Source organism: Macaca nemestrina, chromosome 7 (assembly GCF_043159975.1).
Source record: "Macaca nemestrina isolate mMacNem1 chromosome 7, mMacNem.hap1, whole genome shotgun sequence".
In the NCBI taxonomy this organism is placed as follows: domain Eukaryota; kingdom Metazoa; phylum Chordata; class Mammalia; order Primates; family Cercopithecidae; genus Macaca; species Macaca nemestrina.
This window is the reverse complement of record NC_092131.1, coordinates 72,589,260-72,614,399: the sequence shown is the minus strand read 5'-3', so window position 1 is coordinate 72,614,399 and position 25,140 is coordinate 72,589,260. Positions and strand designations below refer to the sequence as shown.

The 25,140-nt window shown below is 34.3% G+C and overlaps 1 protein-coding gene across 8 annotated transcripts in view; it reads right to left on the bottom strand.

Moving 5' to 3' along the window:
• The window catches only part of LOC105477982 (Ral GTPase activating protein catalytic subunit alpha 1), a 275,561-nt gene that overhangs the window by 11,969 nt on the left and 238,452 nt on the right, over window positions 1-25,140 (bottom strand). For all 8 annotated transcript variants that reach the window (XM_011734912.3, XM_011734908.3, XM_024791574.2 and 5 more), the window contains 2 exons: window positions 21,989-22,147; window positions 20,103-20,230 (listed from right to left, as the gene is read on the bottom strand). In XM_011734912.3, the coding sequence (XP_011733214.1) occupies window positions 20,103-20,230; window positions 21,989-22,147 (287 nt within the window). The remainder of the gene's footprint in view (window positions 1-20,102; window positions 20,231-21,988; window positions 22,148-25,140) is intronic.

Genomic DNA, 25,140 nt, shown 5'->3' with positions numbered 1-25,140 from the left:
AGGCTTCCTGTTTCAGCAGGCCTGATTGTGCTGTTAGCACAGAGAGGGCGAGAAAGAGAGAGAATATTTCTGTTGTTCACGAAAGCAACTATGGAAATGGCTGTCAAAATGTAGAGCAGCAGGCAGCAACATACAATTATCAGGAAAAACTCACATGCTGACTTCATGTCATATAGTTCCTGAACTGAGAAATCAGTTAACCTTTCTTTAAACTTTTAAAAGTTTCCCTGTGGTACTCAGTGTGCTATGTTGACAGGCTTTACATAAGACATTTAAATAAGGATAATAAAGATTTGTCTACCAGTTCTTCTTTTTTTTCCACTGAATTTTTCCCCAAAGTCCACTTTAATATTTCCCCTCAAAATTCCTTATTTTTAAAAATTGCTATTTAATTATTATATAGTTTTAAAATTCTAGAAATTGTAGACTAAGCCTACGAGACCCAAAAAATAATTTGAGAGGAAGATAATTTTAAATAATTCAATGGGAGATACCACGGCCAGTTAATTATATTTACAAGTTTACTAAGAAGAGAAAAAAAAAAGTATAAGAGTTAAAGGCAAGACTATATTCATTATGCACTTGGACTTTGATTGTGGTATCTTTTGCTAAGTGGCTTTTATATTACAATTTATCTGCTTCTATTACAATTTATCTTATGTATCAAATATGAAAATAACCTTGAATCCCAATTCCTAGCAATCTATTACTTTCCATTCTGTATACTGGGGATGAACTTCAAAAGAATTTTACTTCTGAGGTGGGAAGCAACAGGAGAAGATGCATATTAAAATGATCAGCATCAAGGATTTTACATGAGGATAATACAGACATTTTTGAGTCTTAACATAAACAAGTAATATAGCACACTTTTAAAGGGGGTATATGGTTATAAATGGAAGAGGATGAAACTGATGGTACAATCTAAATAATACCACATATCTCACAACTTGTTGGAAAGTACTTTTTTCATTGGGGGAGATTCACAGCTGCCGAATTTTCTGCAGTTAATAGAGTCCTTTGATTCACAGCAGTGCCCCTTGTACAAAAAATACTGGCCTTTGTGTATTACCAGAAACTAATTTTCTATTTGGCTGAAAAGGGAAAAATGGGGTTATTGCTTCTCCCTCCTACAGAGCTTTTCATTATGCCTGATGCACTCAACTTCTAAGCTCTTCTGAGAAAAAAAATAACTGAAGAGGCAAGAGGTAGAAAAATGAGCTTGTTAGCACATTAGAAGTGAAGTATCTTGGTGGGCCCTAGAAATTCCCAGTGGTGTGTTAACTTATCACTCTATGCATGCTGGCACTGATAGTCTTCCAATTGATCACTCTCTTTTCGCACCAAAGGTGCTGCCAGGAAGCAAAGGCTGAAGGCCCACAGGAGAACAGTCTGCTATCAAAACAAGCTGTTTTTAAAAGTCTGCTTGAATGGGTAAAACGCTTCATGAAAAGTAGGGTGGAGACACCTACCTGCTTTTAAAAATGTTCTACTTTCAGAGGGCCTATAAATGAAATATTTTACCTTATTATATTTAGAGTTTATATAAAAATTAGGCAGAAAGAAAGCAAATGTTAATATTTCTAAAGCAGGGAGGATATTTCTAATGTAGTAAATTCATCAAAGCAAGAAAATGATTGTCTAGCTAAAATACATTTTGCAGACTAATTCTACTTCCTTATACAAAAAGAAGCTTATAAAATGGAAAAAACTCTAATACACAGCTGTACAAAACTAAAATTATCCAGATATAACATATTCATTGTGTATAAAAAATATATTTAAGAAATTTACAATAAATCACATAAATCTCATTAATGAAAACAATGCTTTCTAAAATGATTTTTAAAAGTTCAAGTCTAGGTGGCACAGTGAAGGGAAGCACTCATTAACGGTTGAATTTAAATGAAAAAACTACAGTGCTCATTACTTACTAGGTAAGTTACCTTTTTGGGGGGTCATCTATAGGAAACACTGTTAGCTTGGTAAAATAATTATATCTAAGGTAAATCACATTCTAAAAGCTAAATGATCTTTATAAGTTTCCCAGTTTGATGTAGCAAAATTAATAAATAACAACATGAAAACAAGCCAACCCAATCTACAGGACATACATCTTCCCCCACTCCCCCCCCTTTTTTTTTTTTTTTTTTTACTTCCAAAAACATGTATTAAGGAAATATAATAAACTGTAAGCACTTAAACCACAGTCCTGGGTCCACAACGAGGTGCTTTTTGTGATTGAGATGATTAAAGTTCCAAACAGTGCTGTTAGAATCTGCAATTGTAATCATCCAAAGTAGTTAATTCCTATATCTCATTATAATAGGTTAGACACTTATTCCATAAAAGGCCTCTCTCTAGGGAAGAGTCATTAGTACATATACATTGAGTGGCACACAAACTCCACAGCTGGCAACAACAGGACAACTTAAGCTATAGTTTTATATGGTGAGTGCACGTTGCCACTGGCATTGAAATTAAAAAACTGAAATGGGTAGGATGATAAAAAGGTGAAGGTAAACAAAGAAATTCAGAACAAAAATTTAAAGTACAAATCTAAGTTGAAGTAAGCAGATTTTGGTTGTAAATTTAAAACAACTCAAGCCAAAATTAGCTAATAAAAACCATGTGATGAGGGACACTTTTAGCTCTTTAATACAGAACTAGCCAATCAAAAAATAAAAATAAAAAAGTAACACACAGGTGCTGCAATCACAGCAATAATTATCCACTAATCCTCCTTTCGCTTTCTACAAAAGGAAAAAAGGGGGGAAGGAATATTACTATTCTAAAAATAAGGGAACAAAAAATCTATAGTGTAAAGAAGTAAGTTTAAATCTAATCTGTAATTCATTAATATTAAGTTAACATCATTACATATTTTAGGTTATTACTCTTGATTTTAAGCTTCAAGACCAGCTATTAAGAAACTGGGTTCAATTTCAGACTGATCCTGGAAAGATAAGCATAAATTTTCTGTGCCATAATTTATCTGTATGTTAAATGGGGATACATCTGTAAGTTAAACAAGGATACCATCACCTGCTCACTTCATAGGGTGTTGAAGATAAAGGATACAAATACAGGGTAACACAAAGTGCCTGGACACCTGTCCTGAAATAGTTTATTTTGACCTTTGGCTCACATCTTTGTAAATAGCAGGTGCTGTCTCTAGGAGGACAATTTTTGATGTCAATTTAAGAAATATACCTGTATTCATGTGCAAGAACTCTTTGATAATACTACTAATATTTCTTGTTTGTGGCATGTACAGAGAGAGGGACTTTTGACTTATTCTGATGCAAAGAAACTGATTTCTCATGGGGGAAAAGGACAAAAGATACTGCAGAAGGTTATGCAGTATCAAGTATTTCAACTTTATTAACACATAGAGGAATAGATAAAGGTAGATTTGGCTTTAAAGAAGCAACACTTTTCATTCTCCACAATAATTTTACTAATCTGTAATTCTGAACTGCTCGTAGTGTTAGAAAAGGGAAAGCTTTCAGTTTTGTAATTCCATGACACAACCAGTAGGCTGTATAAACATTCAGTTCAAATCTAATTTGTGACTAGTCTGAAAGAAATGGAAATGTGTGTATATATATGTGTGTGTATACATACGTTATACACAATAATGAATATAAGGTGTAATTTTCACAAAAAGGAATTATAAAAATTACAACTTGTAAGCAGATGTCAAAGATCTGTATAATTGCTTATTTTCCTTTCAAGTTCAGGTTTCATGTTTTATTTCCTAAACAAGAAAAAAACGATTGGCTCATTTTAAAATAAAGACAAGTATAAAGTGTTTATATCTGTGCTCAATGGCATAGTCTCAGGAATTTAAGGCCCATTCTGAAATTCTTAATTTAGTAAGCACTTCCCCACACTCATATATTTCTATAGCTTCTTTGTGGTTTCAGCACTTAGGAATTTTACCTCCCTTCTCTAGACAGAAGATTCCAAGAATAGTAAGCATAGGAAGAGGGAGCGTTCCAATAATTACTTAGAAATGGTGCCTACTGATTTAAAAATTTTTTTTGGAGAGTGCAACTTAAGTCATATTTGAGTTGTAACTTAAAGTAGCTGAAATCTGAGTACTACTTAAGTAGAGCAGATTAGAGTAAATTATTCAATACTCATGAAGTTTTTAGGTTGATAGCCTGAAATTGGCTATGGTGAGTTTCTACATCATACATCTTGAAGATTGCTGCAAATCACCCACCTGCCAGGCCCCCCTAAGAGAGCTCTTAGGCTTGTTCGTCTACTAAATACACTTTCTTAAGAAATAGTTTTTGTCCCCAGTTCTCGGGGGGCAGATTTGGTGGTTCTTCAATGTTACTTCTTCACTCTAGAGACTAGTAATCCAGACATTCTACTTATGTTATTGATATTTTAATTGTCCATTTTGTGGTTACAGGCTAGTGGTGAGACCAATGCCACAGGGACAGAGACCTTGTCTTCTTACCTTTATGTCTTCAACACCCAACACAGGGCCTGGTAGTATTCAATGACTGTTCATATCTTCTAGAAGGAATGAATAAAGTTGGTTCGATAGTGGATTAGGAGATGTCTGTTATGCTGACAGCCCCTTTCCTCTAATCCCCATATGGCTCCGTAAAGGCAAACCTTTTTGGGGCAAATATAGTTGGAACTTTCCTAGAAATGGATTTAGAGTTTGAATCTTTCTTGTGAGAAAGATTTTGGTTCCTACCATGCCCCTTGATCTTGCTGGCCCTCTCTGGAACCAAAAAAAAAGGTAAATAAAGCACAATGTATAAATATGTAAAGTATTACATTAAGAGAAAAGAAAATTGATAATTACTTCTTTAAATCCTCATAAGATTTTTTTCTTTAGGCAATGTAATTATAACTCATAATTTAGCATTGAAACAAACATTTCCCCCATTGTTGTGATAATTTTTTTAAAGTTTAAAATTTTTTCATAAATTCTGCAATGGTATGAGACAATAAATTTAGTCAAACTAATTCTATTTGCTTAAGTGGCCATTTATAGAGAAGGGAAAAAAGGGAAGAATAAGAAAATCTTTACAGGGAAAATTAAATGAAGTGTAATTTCAAATCATTTTAGGCAGATTTCCAAAACTGCTCTGTATACCGTAAGAATAGAAGTAATAATACCCTTGAAGAATAACACTTGAAAAATGTTAAATATTTAGGTTTTTTAAAAGGCCACCTTGAAAGAGGTTATCCCAAGACAAGGCATCATTTATTGAGAATATTTAGGACAGTTTGAACTAGAGGAAAGATACATCCATCAACATTATTTTCAGGAAGCTTGGTAAAATTAGTTTATTTTACTAATGTTTATGGGCAGCAATAAGGCTTGCCTGAATGGAGAGTACAGAGATTTGCTTGGATAAACAAAGCTGCTGATGGATAGAGCTGGGACTAGAATCTTGGTCTTTTAATTAATAGTCCAATGCGCTCTCTACATCCAGTCTCAATGACCTGGGTGTTGTGTGGTGAAAAAGTAAAGGTATATTAGGCCTTTTAGTTATCTCAAAATAATGAATATTAGCTTAAATTCTAAGACTGGCAATTTTTGAAAGATGTTTGTTTACATATTAGTAGAGTAAAATACTATTTGCTATACTATAGTTTACTATACATTAGTGACTATTTACACAGTAAAACCCCTTGCATATTCTAAAATAAAAATTTGAAAACAAACCACATTTGGCACTTCAGTTTTAAAAGGCCTTGAAATATCTTTAAACATTCTGAGGCAATATCATTACACAGGGTCTTGAAAAAAGAATGAAAAATAAGAATTTTTTTGAGACATAGCATATGGGTAGATATATTTTGCAAGTACATCTCAAGGATCTCATTGTTATTATCGGTAGTAAAGTAGAAAATTTTCCGAAATACACAGGGTAATTAGTATCTCATGGACTAATATACACTGTTCATTTATAAGATGAAAGCAAACTATACTGCTTACCTTATAAAGCAAGACCTGATAAATTAAGATCTGGCAGAGGGAAAGATACTCCATTTCTTTCCTACTCTAATTTCTTCCAGAAACATGCAGTCTAGTTCACATGTAGTAAAAAATAAAATTCCCCTAAACAAACTGCATGAATCTTGTTATTAAAATTGCTTATACTATGTTAATAAAAATTCTTCTGAAAGTCTGCAACAGGTTATGACAAATTATTGTCTATTTTTAAGATGCCTTATATTCATGAAATTCTTTAGTAGTTGATACTATCTACACCATGAAGGAAAAGCTGTGATTTGTCAGAGCAGACAAAGCTGGGCTTTAATCCATCCTTTTAACCATATTGCCAAGTCTATATTGTTTTCACTGCGTCTCAATTAGGAGACAGGCAGGACACCTGGTACTTCTTTATCTAAGTCCCATGGGCTGCCAGATGACTCAAAATCCATAACAGGTGCTAAGGCAGTGTGAGGATAGCCCTATTATTGAAAGCTGGAGTTGAATAAAATTTGGACCACATATAATTGCTCATAAATCAGTCAATTACTAAATGAAAACATTAAGTAAAAAGTTGATAAGCCCAATTCCACCAAAGTTTGTGTAAATACATTTAAAAAGATTAACCTTAAATAAATAGGCTTAAAAATTTAAACCCACCTAAAGGCTCTGAAAATCCTTCCTGATTTAATAATCCAATAATCATTGGTGGGTTTCAAAAAGCACTAATATGATTATCCAATATGTGTGTGTGCGTGTGTGTGTGTGTATATATATATATTTATTCTACTTTCATGAAAGTTGTATGAAGCAAAACAAAAACTAGGTTATCTGGATTTCAAATTTAGTGAAATTATAATATTCTCTCATTTAATGAAATTATAATGTCCTCTCATTCTTGGAAAGATCTACTTGGACCCTGTCAGAAGACTGCAAAAAGGAAAAAAAAACAAAAAACAAAAAACCAAATAAGTGAAATTTTACAGTGTACAATTACTTAAGTGTTATCTCTACCTAAATGTGCACTAATTTAATTAAGATTTTATTTAAGTGCTATAATTATTGGGAATACAAAAAAAAGTGATTTTATTATCATAGTAAGTAGAAACAAAGTACAGTAAACTGTCATTTAAGACAGTGTCATAGAATCTATGATAAGCAGTACATTGGCTTAAACTAATGCACTATATGCCCCCAGGGAATGATAGGCTTAGAACTGGACTTTAACATCAAAATCTATCCATTAATCTTGACTTAAATACAATCTATTCTGCAGTAAAAGGAAGAATGGGCATTCAATGAATTACTGTTTTTGAAATACTGCACTGGTGCCCATTTACTAAAATTACTTAAGAGAACACAGGATATGAAATACTAGTAAATTTTACAGATTTACTGATTTTACAAAACATGCACTTGAATTTCCCCAAATCTAGCAAGAGCATCCCATTAAAAAAATTTACAGATTTAAAAGGTTTCTTAAAATACCTCTTCCTTATCCTATTTAAGAACATGCTGCATAAATTATAATGCTGCAATATAATTTAGTCAACTTCATTTCAGCTGAAAAGAAAGAATCATCTATGGGGGTCAGAATCCCTGGAGTCTGAAAATAAGCATTAATTTTTTTTTCAGGTTGTAGATCATTGTTTCTTTGCAACAGAACTACCCAACTGTTTGCTGATAAAGCTGACTAGAAGAAAACAGAAAGTCCAAGAGAAGTATTTATATAAATATCAGGGCATACAATATTTCATAGAAAAGGAAACAACCTGCACATTTAAAAAAATCCAACCAGAGGGAATTCAGTGAGTGAGATAATCATACACGACTGAAATAGTTATGAGCTACTCATTTAAATGATAAATCCGGCATTTAACCTTAAGATATGCTCACTAATTTATCTTTAGTGGATTATTTTAGCACTTGTGTTATGCAGAAATTTAGTTTACATTTCTATACTAATATCGTTTATATGTATTCAGATGGTATTTGGGAATCCTAAAAAGCAAAAAGTAAATTAAACCAAATTTATAACCTTATCTGACATGTGAATTGTGATGATTTTATCCACTTCACCTCAATTAAATTCTTATGAAGATAAAAAGTTCCTTATTTTCATCTAATAAAAAAAATAAGGCAAAACTGACTTTTGCACTGTAATAATCTAATGGGCTAAAAACAGATAATGGCATGTTAATAAGGAATTACTACAGGTGGTTGCTTATATTCATTTGCCTTCTTTTTTGATAGTAGCTACGTGCTAAATAAAAGTCAACATTTTTATCAAGAGACTAAGTAAATGTAGAAACATCAGTTCTGCAACAGCTATTTTTGCTTCTTTTCTGAACAGCAATTAGTAAAGCAACTCCTTCCCCTCCTCCCTAGTGCTGTCAAGCTGTTCAGAGCAGTTTGCAACTCGACAATGGTACCATTGTGAATGCTCTCTGGGCTTCCTTCCCACAGAGAGTTAAATGGGCAGTTCCTGCTGCCCATGATTGGTGTCCAGTGAAATAATACTCAAGAGCCAGGTTTTATCAGCTTCACGCCAAAGAAGTGAAGCCAGGGAACCCAAGCCTTCATATCATACTGGACCATATGCCAACCCTGATGGCCCCAAAGGTTTATCACTAAGAATCAGGATCCATCATGTCCCTTGTGAAATTTCACTTCACATACCTTATGTGAAATGCAAAGCTTCACTAAAAACTGAACCTTCTTTACAATTGGCATGAACAGATGGACGGTAACAGTGGTTTGGCAAGCAAAAGTTAAGATTTAAATAGGCTGTATTCTAGTGTTTGAGAGGAATAGCAGTTAGAAGAAAATGGATAGATTTGTGACCTATAGTTTAATTTAAATTCCATTATTGTTATTAAAAATTTAATATCGAAAGGCCTATGTTTAGTCAATGAAAAGAATGAATGAAAAGCACTTCAGTTCCTATGTCAAACATGTTTAAAGACTAATTTCAGCTTTACATCCTTTTTTCTTTGCTCTTTGAAATTCCCAAATAGCATCCAAATCTACAGTTATTTTCATATTTAAACAAAGAGTAGAATAAAACTTGTACATTATGTAGTAGGTGTGGTGAACAATAATGTGAGTGAAGCAGTGCACAGTCATCACTAACTGCAACATCATAGGGTTTTAATACAGAAAAAAAAAAAAAAACCAAACCCTCTTTCAGCACAGGTGAGAAGCTGATAAAGATAGAAGTAAACTTCAAGTTTGGTTGTTTTTAGGGAATACTGTAGTTTGTCTATGCCCTGATGGAGTTCTTTCTTCTCTTGCACTGTGATATGACCCAACTGTCCGGATTGGCATATGTGGACCACACTGCTACACTAAATTTGGCAAAACAGATAAGATGGTGGTAATGCTTTCTTTTGGTATTTTTGTTGTTGTTGCCATGAAGCCAATGTATTATAAGACTAGGACAAAAGCACTTTATTCATCAATAACGTGTGAAAGTGTAATAATGTGTAAAAACTCAATAATTGTATAAAAGTATCTCATAGGAAAAGTGTAAAGGACTGTTGTGCAAGAATGAAGAGTCTATTATGAATCTATCATAAGAAATATGAAAATCTCAGACGCACTTTTAAAAATGATACATATGTACAAATATTATCAAACATTTAGAGACCTTTTTAGTCTCATTGAGAAAATGCAATACTGGCTATTAGCCTGGCAATTACTGCTTAACTAATTATCATAAAAAAGACTTTATGAAAATAATGATCAATAAACATTTTGGAAAGGCTCTGCTAGAAAATGAAAAATAAGAAATTCAAGCTGTAACTTTCGCTAGTCAACAGGTAAAAAACACACAAAAGCAGAAGGAACTGTTACCTTAGACACTGGCTGCCATAAAATAATCAGTAGCATTAGAAAACCATATTTATGTTGATTTTCTTTCTGCTTGACTATATTATCTGGTTTTGACCTACTTCTTGATCTTTATCTGCTACTGCTCTTCCCTTTATATCATCCAGCAGTACTGAATACCTTTTATCTCTTGACCATATCACACTTTTATGCCTCCATGCCCACTTCTTACCCCTAAAAACTCTTCCCTGACCATATCTGCCTAGAAAAGTCCCATGTGTCTTTGAAATATTAGCAGAATTCTTCCATAGTAAAGCCATTCCTCTAATTTCTATCCCATTCTCTCACCCTACTATCCTCTCCCACTTAAAATTAATCACCTTTACCATCCTACTTGGTCTATATCACTATTGCTGAATAACCCCAAATTGCTTAAGTTTATCATTAATGCATTAAGTTCTTGGTAGAAGATAAAAACTGAAAATATCTCTAGAATTAAAACAACGTTAACCGAAATAGAAGTTGGCCATGTAATGAAGCCATTTTGGTGAGCTCCCACAGTTTAACTGTTATTGGTCAATAGTAGTAAAACCTTAAAGACTGTCTCTAGAGACCATTAAGAGACAATGCTATTTTCAGACAGAATAAACCTTCTTTACTATTATCACAAAGTTATTACATATCAGAGATTCACATTTATTGCTTTTTGAAAGGACATGGATTTGCTACACCAAAACTACCATCTTTACAGGTATGCAGTACCTTTGAAATACAGTAACATTGGCAGGGCGCGGTGGCTCACACCTGTAATCCCAGCACTTTGGGAGGCCAAGGCAGGTGGATCATGAGGTCAGGAGTTTGAGACCAGCCTGGCCAACATGGTGAAACCCTGTCACTACTAAAAATACAAAATTAATTAGCTGGGTGTGGTGGCAGGCACCTGTAATCCCAGCTACTTGGGAGGCTGAGGCAGGAGGATCACTTGAAACTGGAAGCTGGAGGTTGCAGTGAGCCGAGATGGCACTCCAGCCTGGGTGAAAGAGCAAAACTCTGTCTCAAAAAAAAAAACCAAAAAAACAAAAAAACAAAAAAAAACCACACACACACAGAGTAACATAATCAACAGGCATATACTGCCATTTTGAAAAGAATAGCTAAATAAATTAAAACTGACATAATCAAAAATATACTAGAGTCACTGGAGAAGTGTGGCACACATATGAGGCCCCTGTTTAAATAATTACTCTGTATACACAGACTACAAAGACTACAAGACTTGGCAGCAAAACCCATGACAAGGGGATGTGTAAGCACAGCAAAAAGTTCTTTAATTGTAATGCCAGTCTTTAATACAGGAGTTTTTTGTTGTTGTTGTTTTGGAGACAGAGTCTTACTCTGCTGCCCAGGCTGGAGTACAGTGGCGTAATCTGGGCTCACTGCAACCTCTGGGTTCAAGCAATTCTCATGTCTCAAGCCTCCAGAGTAGCTGAGATTACAGGCGTGTGCCATCATGCCTGGCCAATTTTTCGTATTTTTAGTAGAGACGGGGCTTCACTATATAGCCCAGGCTTGTCTTGAACTCCCGGCCTCAAGTGATCTGCTCGCCTTGACCTCCCAAAGTGCTGGTACTACAGGTGTGAGCCATCGCGGCTGGCTGAATACAGGAGATTTAAATCCTCCAATTATGGAGCAGATTGTTAGGTAAAGAAGAATGTTTGTCTGCTCTTGGAGCGATCCTACTACAATGGTTACTACCAGTAGCACAATGGCTGTGAGCATTTCAAAGACCACAAAACTTGGATCACTTAGCTGGTGAGACATTTTATTTGAAGAATTATCTTTTCTTCTTTTGAAGAGAATGACCATAACTATACATCTTAGTTGATTTAACAATCAATTTGACTTTACAACTAATCAATTTGTCCATGATATGTAAGACGTTCATGGAAAGCATGAAGAACAAATGGCACAAAATTTTAAGAGATCCTAATGGACTCACTAACATAGGTGGTACAAATGTTAAAGCAGCAAAATCGGAAACCTTATCAGTATCCAGACTCCCATGGCTTCCCGCTACTGCTCTCCTGTTGCTACCACTTTCCTTGCCTTACAGCAGGAAGTGTGAGCCTTCAGGGCTCAGCCTCATGCTGCCTCCTTCTTGGAGGGGACACCAAGATGTATCCTCCCCAAGCCATCTGCCACTGCCATCAAGTCAGAGGTGTCTTAGCTCATTTTTCTCCCTAAGAGATCTCCCAACCCCAAATGAAGTGAAAACCCTCATTAATGATGTCTGAAAATTATCTTCAGTAAACGATAATGGTCTCTAATAAAAATATACTACTGATTAAGTAGTCAAAATAAAAAACCCTTGTATGTGTGCTAGTCTGGCTTATTCATGTATAAGAGGCAATTTTCACTGATCCTAGGTTTCCTCTTCTTACCTACCCAGCAAACTCTTAAGAGTTGTAGTCTAGTCTAATACAAATCACAAACTATAAGTTACTACAAAAAATATTTGGGGGTTTTTCATTCTTAAAAGAATCCATGGCTGGGCGTGGTGGCTCACGCCTATAATTCCACCACTTTGGGAGGCCAAGGCAGGCGGATCATGAGGTCAGGAGATCGGGATCATCCTGGCTAACACGGTGAAATCCCATCTCTACTAAAAATACAAAAATTAGCTGGGCGTGGTGGCATGTGCCTGTAGTCCCAGCTACTTGGGAGGCTGAGGCAGGAGAATTGCTTGAATCCAGGAGGTGGAGCTTGCAGTGAGCTGAGATCGTGCCACTGCACTCCAGCCTGGGCAATAGAGAGAGACTCCGTCTCAAAAAAAAAAAAAAAAAAAAAAGAATCCCTGCTAAATATAAACTTCAAAAATATAGATAATAAATACATCCACCTTGTTCTATTACAATAAATTACTAGCCATCTACCATAGGCTAGGCACTGTGCTTGAAGTTAGTGAAACAAGGATAAGTAAGACTTGATAATATGTACACATACAGCAAGTACTATAACAAAATGTTTTGAGGCAGTGTAAACAATAGTTTTGCATAGTAAAGGAGTTTTTTTTTTTTTTTTTAAAAAAAAACAAAGGATATTTGGGTCATGAATAATGAGTATGTTAGGTAGAAAAAGTAGAGATGGGCATTATTGGGTAACAACATGGGCCTGAAAAAGAAGCGCATTCGGGAATAATGAATATAACTTAGCTGGACACATAGTGTGCCCTGGGCATCAGTGTGGTAGGAGATGAGGATAAAGATGGGGGATGGAGCTGGGGAGGAGTACAGGTATATTTGACAAAACTACAGTGAGAAATGTAAGGGTAGGGAGGGTAAGGTAAAAATAATTGCTTCCAGGTCATCAAAAAATTTAGACTTGTTTCAACAAGCAGTTAAGAGCCATCATAAGTCTTTTAGTATACAGATGTTTCTTGACTTACGATGGGGTTACATCCCAAAATACTCATCATAAATTGAAAATGCATTTAATACACCTAACTTACTGAACATTATAACTTACCCGAGTTATAAGATATAACCTTACAGCCTACTTTAAATGTGCCTGGAACACTTACAATAGCCTACAGTTGGGCAAAATCATCTAATGCAAAGCCTATATTTTTTTGAGACGGAGTTTCACTCTTGTCACCCAGGCTGGAGTGCAATGGTATGATCTTGGCTCAGTGCAACCTCTGCTTCCCAGATTCAAGCAATTCTCCTGAATTTTGAATCAAAATTCAAAATTCTAAGTACGATTTCCACTGAAATTGTACCATCATAAAGCTGAACCATCCTAAACTGGGGACTGTCTGTACTAAGGTTTGCATTTTAGAAGAATATCCCAAGTGTCAATGTAGACAATAATAATGATAGCATCATTAACTCCCATGTAGCTACCATTTTCTGAACTCTTGCTACATGACAGATAGGTTACCTAGTGCTTCATGTGGATAATTTTACTTAATCCTTACATCATCCTGAATTTGGTACTATTATCCTCTTTTTACACATTAAATTAAGGATAACCCGTACTTATTGATGTTATCTTCTGAGGAAATAATCTACAAAAGACAGTAGATACATAAAATTATATAGTTTCTCAATAAACTCATTTTCTTCTAATGTGAAATGGCAACAATACTGACAGCCCCCCCCCCCAAGAGGTTTTATAGTGTTTTATCATAACGAAAGGCAACTGCATTAGCAGAACCAATCAATTCCATTCCACTTAGTTTTGGCTCTCCTACTTTGCAACAGGTACTGTACATTTGAGTAGTAGAGCTTGAGGGATAATAAACTGTGAGTAATTGAAGAATAATCACTGACTTCTGGTAATCTGCCTGATCAAGTTAAATAGAAACCCAATTCTGGTATTTAAGGAAAAGTCAAATCTAAACAGATTAGAAGAAATCAAATAATACTAGTTGTGGGAGGAAAGAATATTCTAAATCGAGGAATAAAGTATTCTTTTAAAATGCCATTTAATTATATAATATCCCCCATACTGTATATTTCAGAATATTATACTTATATAATATACGTATATGCATACATACAAAGCCTTAAGACTATAAATAACAAGAATTATAACAGACATGTTGCATTTCATCTACTCAAACCCCACCTTTTGAGGCCCAGATTTTCTAAACATTCTTTCCTGATCTTACTCCAAAGTAATTTCTTCTTCCTTGGAACTTTTATAGCATTTTATCTATAACCTTACCAGGAAACTTTCATTTAATCTTCTATTATAATTAGTAATGTATATATTATTCTCTCCTTGTTAAATTAAAAGCTTGTGAGGATAGGATTACTATCTGATTTGTCTTTTATCCCTCTCAAAATCTTTACTAACTGTGTAAGTGATCAATAAATATTTTTGAAGGAAGAAAAATTACAATTTTATTTCTTGACTTGTTGATAGTTAAACTGTAATAATTCATTACCTAGTACGTTTATGATTTATGTACTTTTCTCAAATTATAATTTGTAATAAGGATAAAAAGAAAAGAAAAACAGGATATGTTGGTTAATTTTATGTAAACTTGGCTGGGTCATGGGACCTAGTTTTTGGTCAAACATCAGTCTAGATGTTACTGTTATATTTTATAATATTAATATAACAAATATTATACTCATAATTACTGTATAATACTGTTATATTTATACTGTTATAGTTATATTTTAGATTTGATTACCATTTAAATCAGTAGACTTTGGGTAAAGCAGATTACCCTCTATAATGCAGGTGGGCGGTCCCCTGAGGAAGGACAGAATTCTGCCTTCAGACTCAGACTGCAACATCAACTCTTCCCTGAGTCTCCTACAGATTTTGAACTTGACAGCCCCCACAACTACCTGAACAAATTCCTTAAAACAAATCTCTTTTCTCGCCCTTTATATATATATCCTATTGGTTCTGTTTCTCTGAGAACCCTCACTACTACAACATGATTATATATTGCAAATTCTGCAAATTTCTATGTATAATAAATCTCACTTAAAAAAAGAAACAGTATTTACCTAAAAGTATCATATTTAACATTTGTATATTCAGAAGTCATAGTCAAAATGTCTTTAGGATCAAAAGAAATAATTGCTTTAAAATTTTTATTTAAGAATAGACTCTATGATGGCTGAGGTCATGAAATTAATAATTTGGGATTATGATTCCCACTGCAAAAAACAGAAACAAAAAACCATGAACACTCTTTCAATAGGTAGCTAATAAATGATGGCTAGAATTAAAGCTGAAATACTTCTCTGGTCCAATGGTTACACAGAATCTGCTTGGTTTTCCTCCCCAGTGTTGCATTTCAATTCTAATTGCATGATCAAACTAACAAATTAAGCTCCAGACCCCTCCCCCGCCTGAAAAAAAAAGTACCTAGCCGACAAAATCAAGGTTGTAAGAAAATGCTTTTCCAGTACAAGTAATGTAAGAAACAAATGAAGTGAAGGAGAGGTTTCAGCTTGAAAGACAGTCATCAATATGGACAGATTACTGTAATTCTGGCTGCCGGCATGATCGATTTGGGTAGCATATGACAATCAATATTGCCCCATTTAGTGAACAACATTAGATTCATGGTTACAGAAGATATTCCTAGGATAACATTTAAACTGTATTTAATGATCATAAATAGCACAATTTATGCTGTGGAATCTTAGTGGGTACTTTTATTGGGCATAAAATAACTGACACAGCAGTACAATTACCCAAATATAATCAAGTTGATTTTTTTTTTTAATCCCTTCATTTCTTTTATGAGGAGTAAAGGATTAACTGCTGGTTTCAAAAGCCTACTTGTATCGCAATTTCTGTTGTAATTTATGTTAACTAAATTCTTGACCAATTTTAGAATGCTTCATTTTTTCCTTAATAACTTAATCTGATATTTCAAAAATGTACATCTTAAAATTTAATACATTATGTTTCTGAAACAAGTATTTATTTAAAATTAAGACAGATGTACCTGCATTTCAATATCTTAAAATACAAATGTCTAGTTGTTTATTTATAAATGTTCATTTGAAAATCAAATCATCCACCTGTATGAAGTAATTTCCCCCCAACATTTAGAATATAGAACTTTGTACATAATATACATATATATTTATAATATATATATGTAAGTATGTATTAAGTAGAGATACTACTAGCCTTTGCTGCATGTATATACATACTACACTAGGTATATATACTACACCCAGGTAGTATGGGAAAACAACTTCCTGTAGTTTCTAAACTCAAGATTCCAAGTCAAGAAAAATTTTTTGATCTACCTGATTTAATGTATTTACTCTGTGTCCCAGAAGTAATTTTGCTGGTAGAAAACTTCAGATTTTGTGTTTAAATAAAGTATTCATGTTTACTATTTTCATCAATTTTCTCCAATGTGGTATCTATTACATCTCAGCAAGATTGGCTATTAAAAACATGATGAAGTAGGCCTGAAAAATCCAACCCAATCAATCAACCTACCAATCAACCAAACATAAAAACCCAATTAGGCAATTCCTTGGTGTTGGGTAGACTTGTTTTATATTGACTGTAATCTTTACACATAACAGGATTAATCATTGCACAAAATAATGTAACTTATGATTACATTTACTAAGTACATCCGAGTTCATTAACTCATTTAATCTTCACAACAATTCTGAGATGGTTATTAGCATCTTTTTTACAGTTGAAGAAAGTGAGGTTCAGAGATTCCGTGACTTGGCCAAGATCACAAGGCAGAGCTTGAGTTAAAAATTAATGCTTTCTAACTGCAAAGCCAGATTTTATATACCTCTAGTGTAATATGAAGTCTGAAATAGAAGACTATGAACTGGGATGTAGAAAAAAAATTAAGCCATATTCCCAAAACTCTTCAGTTTGCATTTTAAAACTACTTGGTAAGGAGTGCATCTTAAATGTTGTTGTACCTCAGGTCAGAAAGTCTGTGCTTGTTCAATAAGTTGAGTTCCTATTTTATGACATAAGAGGCAAATAGTTTTGCATTACAATCTAATCGATCTCACCACTTTCCAAAAAGACCTAAGACATTTATTTACACAAGAAAGTGCAAACTCTTCCATATCTACCTCTGCACTCCACTTTCAATTGCACCTTTAATGAAATGACAGAGGACACTAACTCTCAGAATGGACATTAGGATACAGTGAATTGTGAAAGAGGCAAAAGTCAGAGAGTAAACATCCTTGATGAAGCTAACAAAGTGGATAAAGTTTATGGGTAATAACCTGTATATTCCACATAAGATTAGCTACTGTTCTAGAGATATTCAAGAGACAACAAACTGAAAAGTATACTCCAGTAAACAGATTAAAACTACAAAGCTTTTATGGAAGTATAGGTTGAGTATCCCTAAGCTGAAAATCTGAAATCTAAAATGCTCCAAAATCTGAAACTTTTGAGCTCTGACATGACACTCAAAGGAAGCATTCATTGGAGGATTTCAGATTTCAGGTATTCAGATCAGAGAGGTTCAATTAATTTGTAAGTATAATGAAATTTTCCAAAATCCAAAAAAATCTGAAATCTGAAACACTTCTGGTCTCAAGAATTTCAGAGAAGGGATATCCAACCTGTATTACAATGACATAAAAATCAGAATAATAAAAATTTAGAAAAAGTAGATTAGGAAAGTAAGAATTTGTCAGTAAGCACCTTGTTTTGTTTAAAGGAAAAAGATACTGTATCTAGGGAATGATCCTGTAATTCCTAAAAAAGGCACATGGTATGTGTGGACCTTATAAATGGTAAGCTGTGAGTATGGGTTTCATGAATCATAGTTTGTTCACATCTGGTGAAAAGACTCAAGATTCCAGGCCCCAAAGGTAAAGGAAATGAAACTGATTGCTGGCTGAGCTCAGCAGGGTTCACAAAAACTCAAGGGTCTTCTTGAATAGTTCCTCCTGATGCTTCAAACAATCAACAGACAATATAGTCTTCAAAATAATCTTCAGAAACAATCAATAGACTGTGTAGTCAAAGACAAGTGACTTAGAAATAAACTCGCTATGTCCATACTACTCACTGAACTTGCCTACTGAAATTTCTTTTCAATTGATAAATCTCTATTTAGTGGATGTCTCCAAATTATACTTTTGTTAACAATTCAAGGTCCATTTTAGTCCTTATCGTTTCACTAAAATGACTACTTCAAATACGAGTTTTCAATTTAAAGTAAGTGAAGATATAAATGCTATGAAAAAGAAGTACCACAGAAATGTCATTAAGCTTCATCAGTGTAACATACCATGATCCACCTGCAATTCCATTTCATTGTGTCAGAATACATGAGAAATTACAGAGTAATCAGATTGCTTAAGTCAATTTTCATCAAAAGAAGAAAATGTACATGGTAGACTATTAAGATAATAAATCTATTTCATGTGGACTGGAACATAAGATATTTTTAAAAACCTTCCTTTAAAGCTTATCATTTACAGTTTATTATAAAAAATAAAATGTCTTAAATCATATAAAAAAAGCATATGAAAAACATAAATAATTCATTTTAGAAAGGAATATCAGAAAACAATTTAAAATTTAAAACTTTGTGTATGTTGTGTGCCAGGCACTGTTTTAAGAGCTTTACACATATTGACTCATTAGTTGTCATAACACCATGAGCTAGATATTCTTATCATTCTCATTTTATAGACAAGAAAACTCAGGCTCAAAAAGGTTAAATAATTTTCCCAAGGCTACACAGCTAAGAAAGCATGGCCAGCATTTGAGTTTAGGCAATCTGGCTCTGGAAGTTATGCTCTTAAATATTCCACATCTTCTCATACCTCCATGTCTCTGATTATGTTGTTCCCTCTGCTTGGAAGGAAGGCTCTTAGGCTCATCCACCTGATTAACTCTTATTTGTCCTTCAAAATTGCTACAATCCTCACTTTTTCAGAAGTGTTTCCTGACAATACCACCCCATCCAGGTGAGAGACCCCTTGTTACTATACTTCTGGAATACCTGCCCATATCTCTATTAAAACATGTATGCTGAACAGAGTATGTTTCCCCAACTAGATTGAATTATTTGCAAAGACTGTTTTGATTATTTCTGCAACTCCAGAGTAGTAGAGTACCTGACACATAATGAGACTCTAATTAACCAAAAGATTAGTACTGATTAAAAGTATGTAAGAGGGCTGGGCACAGTGGCTCAGGTCTGTAATCCCAGCATTTTGGGAGGCCGAGGCGGGCGGATCACCTGAGGTCAGGAGTTCGAGACCAGCATGGCCAACATGGTGAAAACCCGTCTCTACTAAAAATACAAAACTAGCTGGGCATGGTGGTGGACACCTGTAATCCCAGCTACTTGGGAAGCTGACGCAGAAGAATTGCTTGAACCTCGGAGTCGGAGGTTGCAGTGAGCCAAGATCTCACCATCGCACTCCAGCCTGGGTGACAAAAGTGACACTCCATCTCAAAAAAAAAAAAGGCATGTGAAAGAAAATATATCATTCAAATATCATAAATGCTCCAACATTGGGGAGGAACTCCACCATCTATACATCAATAAATAGAGAATCAGGCTGGGTGCAGTGGTTTACACCTGTAATCCCAGCACTTTAGGAGGCCGACTGAGGTGGGACAATCACTTGAGCCCAGGAGTTTGAGACAAGCCAGGGCAACATAATGATACTCCATTTCTACAAAAATTAATAATTAAAAAAACCTAGAAAATAAAAGGCTTTAACAATACATAAGAAATATTTTCCTTTGTGAGTAGACATACATTAGAGTAGAAACCATTACGTTAAAAAAAGGATACAAGTTTTGATACAATGGAATCAGCGATTTCAGAGCACGGCTTGCATTTATAGCTGTTGCTCTAACCATAATGGGTAGAACCTTTCCATTCACAATAGCACCATCAAAAAGGGGACCAAAGAAGGGAACCTGATTGAGAAATCAGAACATAATTTTATATTCAAATTAGACAGATTGTAAATAAGAGCAATTAAGACACTTTGTATCCAAAAGTATTTTTGCTGCTGCTTTAGTTCTTCCTTCAGTAAAAATACTATTTGAATTCAATTCTTTTCTGTGATGCGTCACTCATACTAGGACAATAAACAAAAAGTGCCAAAGGTTTATAGGGTGTCTATTCAAAAGAACTATATTCTTCATGTAACTGAGTAAATAATTTACACACTTAGCCAATTTTCAAATTTTGCTAGTTTCAGTTGTATACAAAAAGTCAACACTATAGCCTAGAAGTTAGTTCTTCATTATTTTTGTGTGACACTAGCTTTACTACAGAACCTAAAATTCTTATTACATAGTTTACTAGAAAAAAATCTATGTTTTGATAATTAAATGTTATTTTTGTGAGGTGACTCACTCACGGTTTCAAAACTTAGAAATTCTGTTTGAATAAGGTTGGCATAAATGGCAGCTGAAGGCAAGGACATAAGCTCTGGATAAGATGGTAAATATTTTAGATTTTGTGGTCACATGTTCTCTCTGTTGTATATTCTTCAATTTTTTTTTTTTTTTTTTTAACTCTTTAAGGCTGGGTGCGGTGGCTCACGCCTGTAATCCCAACACTTTGGGAGGCCTGATCACCTGAGGTAGAGAGTTCGAGACCAGCCTGACCAAGATGGTGAAAACCTGTCTCTACTAAAAATAGAAAAATTAGCTGGGTATGGGGGCAGGCACCCGTAGTAGCAGCTACTCTGGAGGCTGAGACAGGGAACTGCTTGAACCCAGGAGGCGGAGGTTGCAGTGAGCCGAGATTGCGCTACTGCACTCCAGCCTGGGCAACAGAGCGAGAGCAAGACTCTATCTCAAAAAAACCAAAAGCCAAAACAAAACCAACAACAACAATAAAAAACGTCTCTTTAAAAATGTAGAAAACCCCAAAACCAAAACCGAAACATTCTTAGCTTGTGGGTTGTATGAAACCAGGCTATGGGCCACAGTCTGCTGACCTCTGGTTTAGGTGAACCCTGAAGAAACCTAAATTCATACATAAGAAATTCATACATGAGAAACAATACAATTCAAGGAATTCTGAAGATTCATAATCAATTGTCAAATGCAGGTTTTCTAGAAACTGAAGAATTCAGTTTAAAAAAGGGAAGGAACACACCAAAAATACTACCAAATTTTTATTATCCTTGAAGAAAATATTTCTGCAATAGTGTGTTTGAATTTTATGGTGTATATATAAGACATCCAACTATAGGATAGGTGACTGAACCATTTGGCTTATTTTTTTCAATTTGTAGAATCCTCATTTATTGACATGACTAATAATGATGTAATCTTAATAAGATGTAACAACTAAAAATATAGGAATCAAATATTCCTATTCTAAAGGAAATGTTACTTCTTGCTGTGTTTTTCAGGAAACTGTAATTGTTCTCTTAATAAAAGGTAAGTCCTTTTTGAGCTTGGTACAAAGGAACTTTCACTCTGGCACTACCTAGCCAAATCCCCCATTTGAACACAGTTTCTTGCTATTTATTCTGTTTTAGCTCCTTCTGAACCAGGCTTAGGCAATCCATGTAGCTACCAGGGTCTATGTTACATTTACCCTCACTTTCGCAACTTGATGCCTACTCCAAATTTTATTCTGTAATATGGAAAAAAACCAATGAACCCCTATAGAACCAAAATCTATTATTAAAATGGAAGATAAGGAGTTCTTACCTCTGGTTTTTTCATTATCTGAATACTGAACATGTGATTTTTCATTGGATATATTACAATAAGGACATCACCAAATTCTGTGGGAATAATTCCTCTCCTGTAGTCTCTAGTATGCTCTGACCAAACAATGTGCACTTCATCATTTCCCAAATGTCTCAACTGGAAAAACAAGAAAATAATTTATACTGCTTTAAAAGCTCTTTGAGTATAGTCCTACAGTCACATACAACATAAAAAGGGGAAAAACGAAATTAAAAAATTGTTAAATTGCGCTTGATCAGTTTTACATATGAAACACAAACATTCAAAAACATTAGGAGACACTGCAGAAGACCAGACAATTTCAATTGTCAATAATCAATGGGAAACAGATAACTTAGATTTAAAAAGATTCACATATAGCCCAAATACTCTCCTTAACCAGCAACTGCACCAATTCTCCACTAACAGATCTTTTAAAAGATTGTTTTAAAAAAACAAGTAAATAACTCATAAATTGGATAATCCCCAATTGAGTACGAGAAAGTTGATTATATTTGGTTTAACAAATTTATTTCCAGGTTTTCTTTGCCTATGAAACTCAAATATTCTTCCAAATAGATGTCTTGAGAATTGTTAGACCCTCAAGATGTTATTTAAATGTTTGTGGTGCTTGCTTACAAAGGTGTTTCTGGCAATCAGAGAGAGTTAACATTATGATAATTAACATGATAATTAATTATGATAATTAACATTATGATAATTATAGTTTTATGATAATTAAAACTGTAAAAACATAAAACATTCAGAAGTTGGATTTCTGATAAGGTATTAAAAAAATGAACTTAATGCCCTTTAGTCTTGAGTTTTCTTCAGAGAGAATGCTATAGAATAATGCATTTTATTATAAAATTTCATTATACTAGTGCATTTATTGATTCTGCCACTGTGAGCATTTGAGTTGACTTTTAGTGCAGATCTTACATGGGATTTCCATTAGTTTCAGATAACTAGACACACGGCAGGTGGAAAGGTTTAGAAGAGTAAACCTGGGATAACTGTCATCAATATTTACGCTATCATCTAACATATGGGCAATTTCTATTTCAGAAATATGTCATTTATTTTGGCTTAAGGATGAACATAGGGTAGGAAAAAGAACTTAAAATATGACTTAAACAAAGAGAGGAGTTAAGTCCAATTAGTGAAAGCCTCTCTTCTGTCACTCCTTAATCCTTATACACATACACAAGTTGAATAATATAAACGTGTGAGACTTGGGCTTTGTGACATTTTTAAAAAGCAAAAAAGATTACACAACTCAGAAAAGCCATGGCTTCATAATTTCATTTTTTAATCAAAATACTTTAAAAATATCCTTCCTATACAGCCATCCCCATGTGTCAGCTTCCCTAATAGGTTTATGTTAACTGAATACAAAAGAAATGTGAAATAAATTTAACCAGGAGGGATGATCCAATCTAATTTTGATACATTAATGTCATATGCTGTACATGTTACAATAGCAGCCAGATCTAATACTAAGCTCCAGGCTATACTGAGATTTCCAAATGGCAGATTGTTCTAAGTGATATCAAGTATAATTGAAGTAATAAACGATAGTAAAAGCTGAGCACACTGTCAGGAAGAATTTAGGTATTTACTTTTTAAAATTAAATGAGTTAGGTAAGGAAAGACAAGACAACTGAAATAAGGCAGGTCTCAATTTACAGAAAATTCCTTTTATTTATCTGCTACATTAACCCTTGAACTCTTGCCAAAACTATCTATAATTTCTAGTGCCCACTTATCTAAAGAAACGAGAAAAAAAGGGCAAGCGTACTTTTATAACTGAAGCTTGTTCAAATATCTTCTGTATGATATTAAAAGTCTGTTAAATAAGTTTAATGGAAAAGAGCAACATATTTTTGCCAAGCTCTTGTAATGAAGATTTCTGGCATAGAACTATGTACATAACAAAGTCATTCTAAATATGTTCAAACATTTTGAGGGAAAAGCTTCATGAAATCCCTTATCATTTACATTCAAATGCTAAAAAAGTAATTATTTTAGGCTGTTATAATGAGGCATGTTTTTATATCTTTAAAATCTATTATATAGTAATTAGATACAAATTGAGAAATTGCTAATCATTGCTATGTGACTTGGGAATTTTTGAAAGACTACTGAAAGAATCAATTTTTAATGGTTAAGCATTAATAGAAATTTCAGGCATATGTATGTTTGACATACTTAATATATTATTTAATATTGATTTTATGTATTCCTATCTCTATGGACTTACAAGATTGTGTCCTATGGGGCAGGGTGTGGTGGCTCACACTTGCAATCTGAGCCCTCTGGGAGGCCGAGGCAGGCGAATTACCTGAGGTCAAGAGTTTTGAGACCAGCCTGGCCAACAAGTGAAACCCCGTCTCTACTAAAAATACAAAAATTAGACAGGTGTGGTGGCACACACCTGTAATCCCAGCTACTCAGGAGGCTGAGGAGGGAGGATTCCTTGAAACTGGGAGGTAGAAGTTGCAGAGAGCTGAGATCATGCCACTGCACTCCAGCCTGTGCGACACAGTTAGACTCCATCTCAAAGAAAGAAAAAAAACATTGTGTCCTATGGATAACCAGTAGGTTTTGCTATACTCCAAAACCACCAAAGAAGTTGCTACTTATATGTTTATTGACCCAGATGCTAATCCATTTCTGAAATAGAGTAGAAGACTTCTGTACATGGGATAGGTCTGTTAAAATGATTGGCAACCAAACTACTCTTCTAACTTTCTTTCAACTGCTACTGAAGTCATTTTGGAACTCAAGGTATATAACATAGGCTACAGATGACTATTATTAATTGAAGAAGACAAAGCAGCTAAATGAAATTCAACGTGTGTACAAGTGAAGTCCTCAAATACACTAGAATGTTAATACTGGAAGAGACCTTAAAGTTCTAATTTCCCACCTAATACAGAAGTTGTGCCACCATATGCCTGATAAGTAGACACCATGCCTCTGCTTGAATACTTCTAAGGTTGGGGATTTTATGAATTCACAAATCAACCCATTTCTTATTTATTTATTTTGAGATGGAGTTCACTCTTGTTGCCCAGGCTGGAGTGCAATGGTGCGATCTCGGCACACTGCAACCTCTGCCTCCTGGG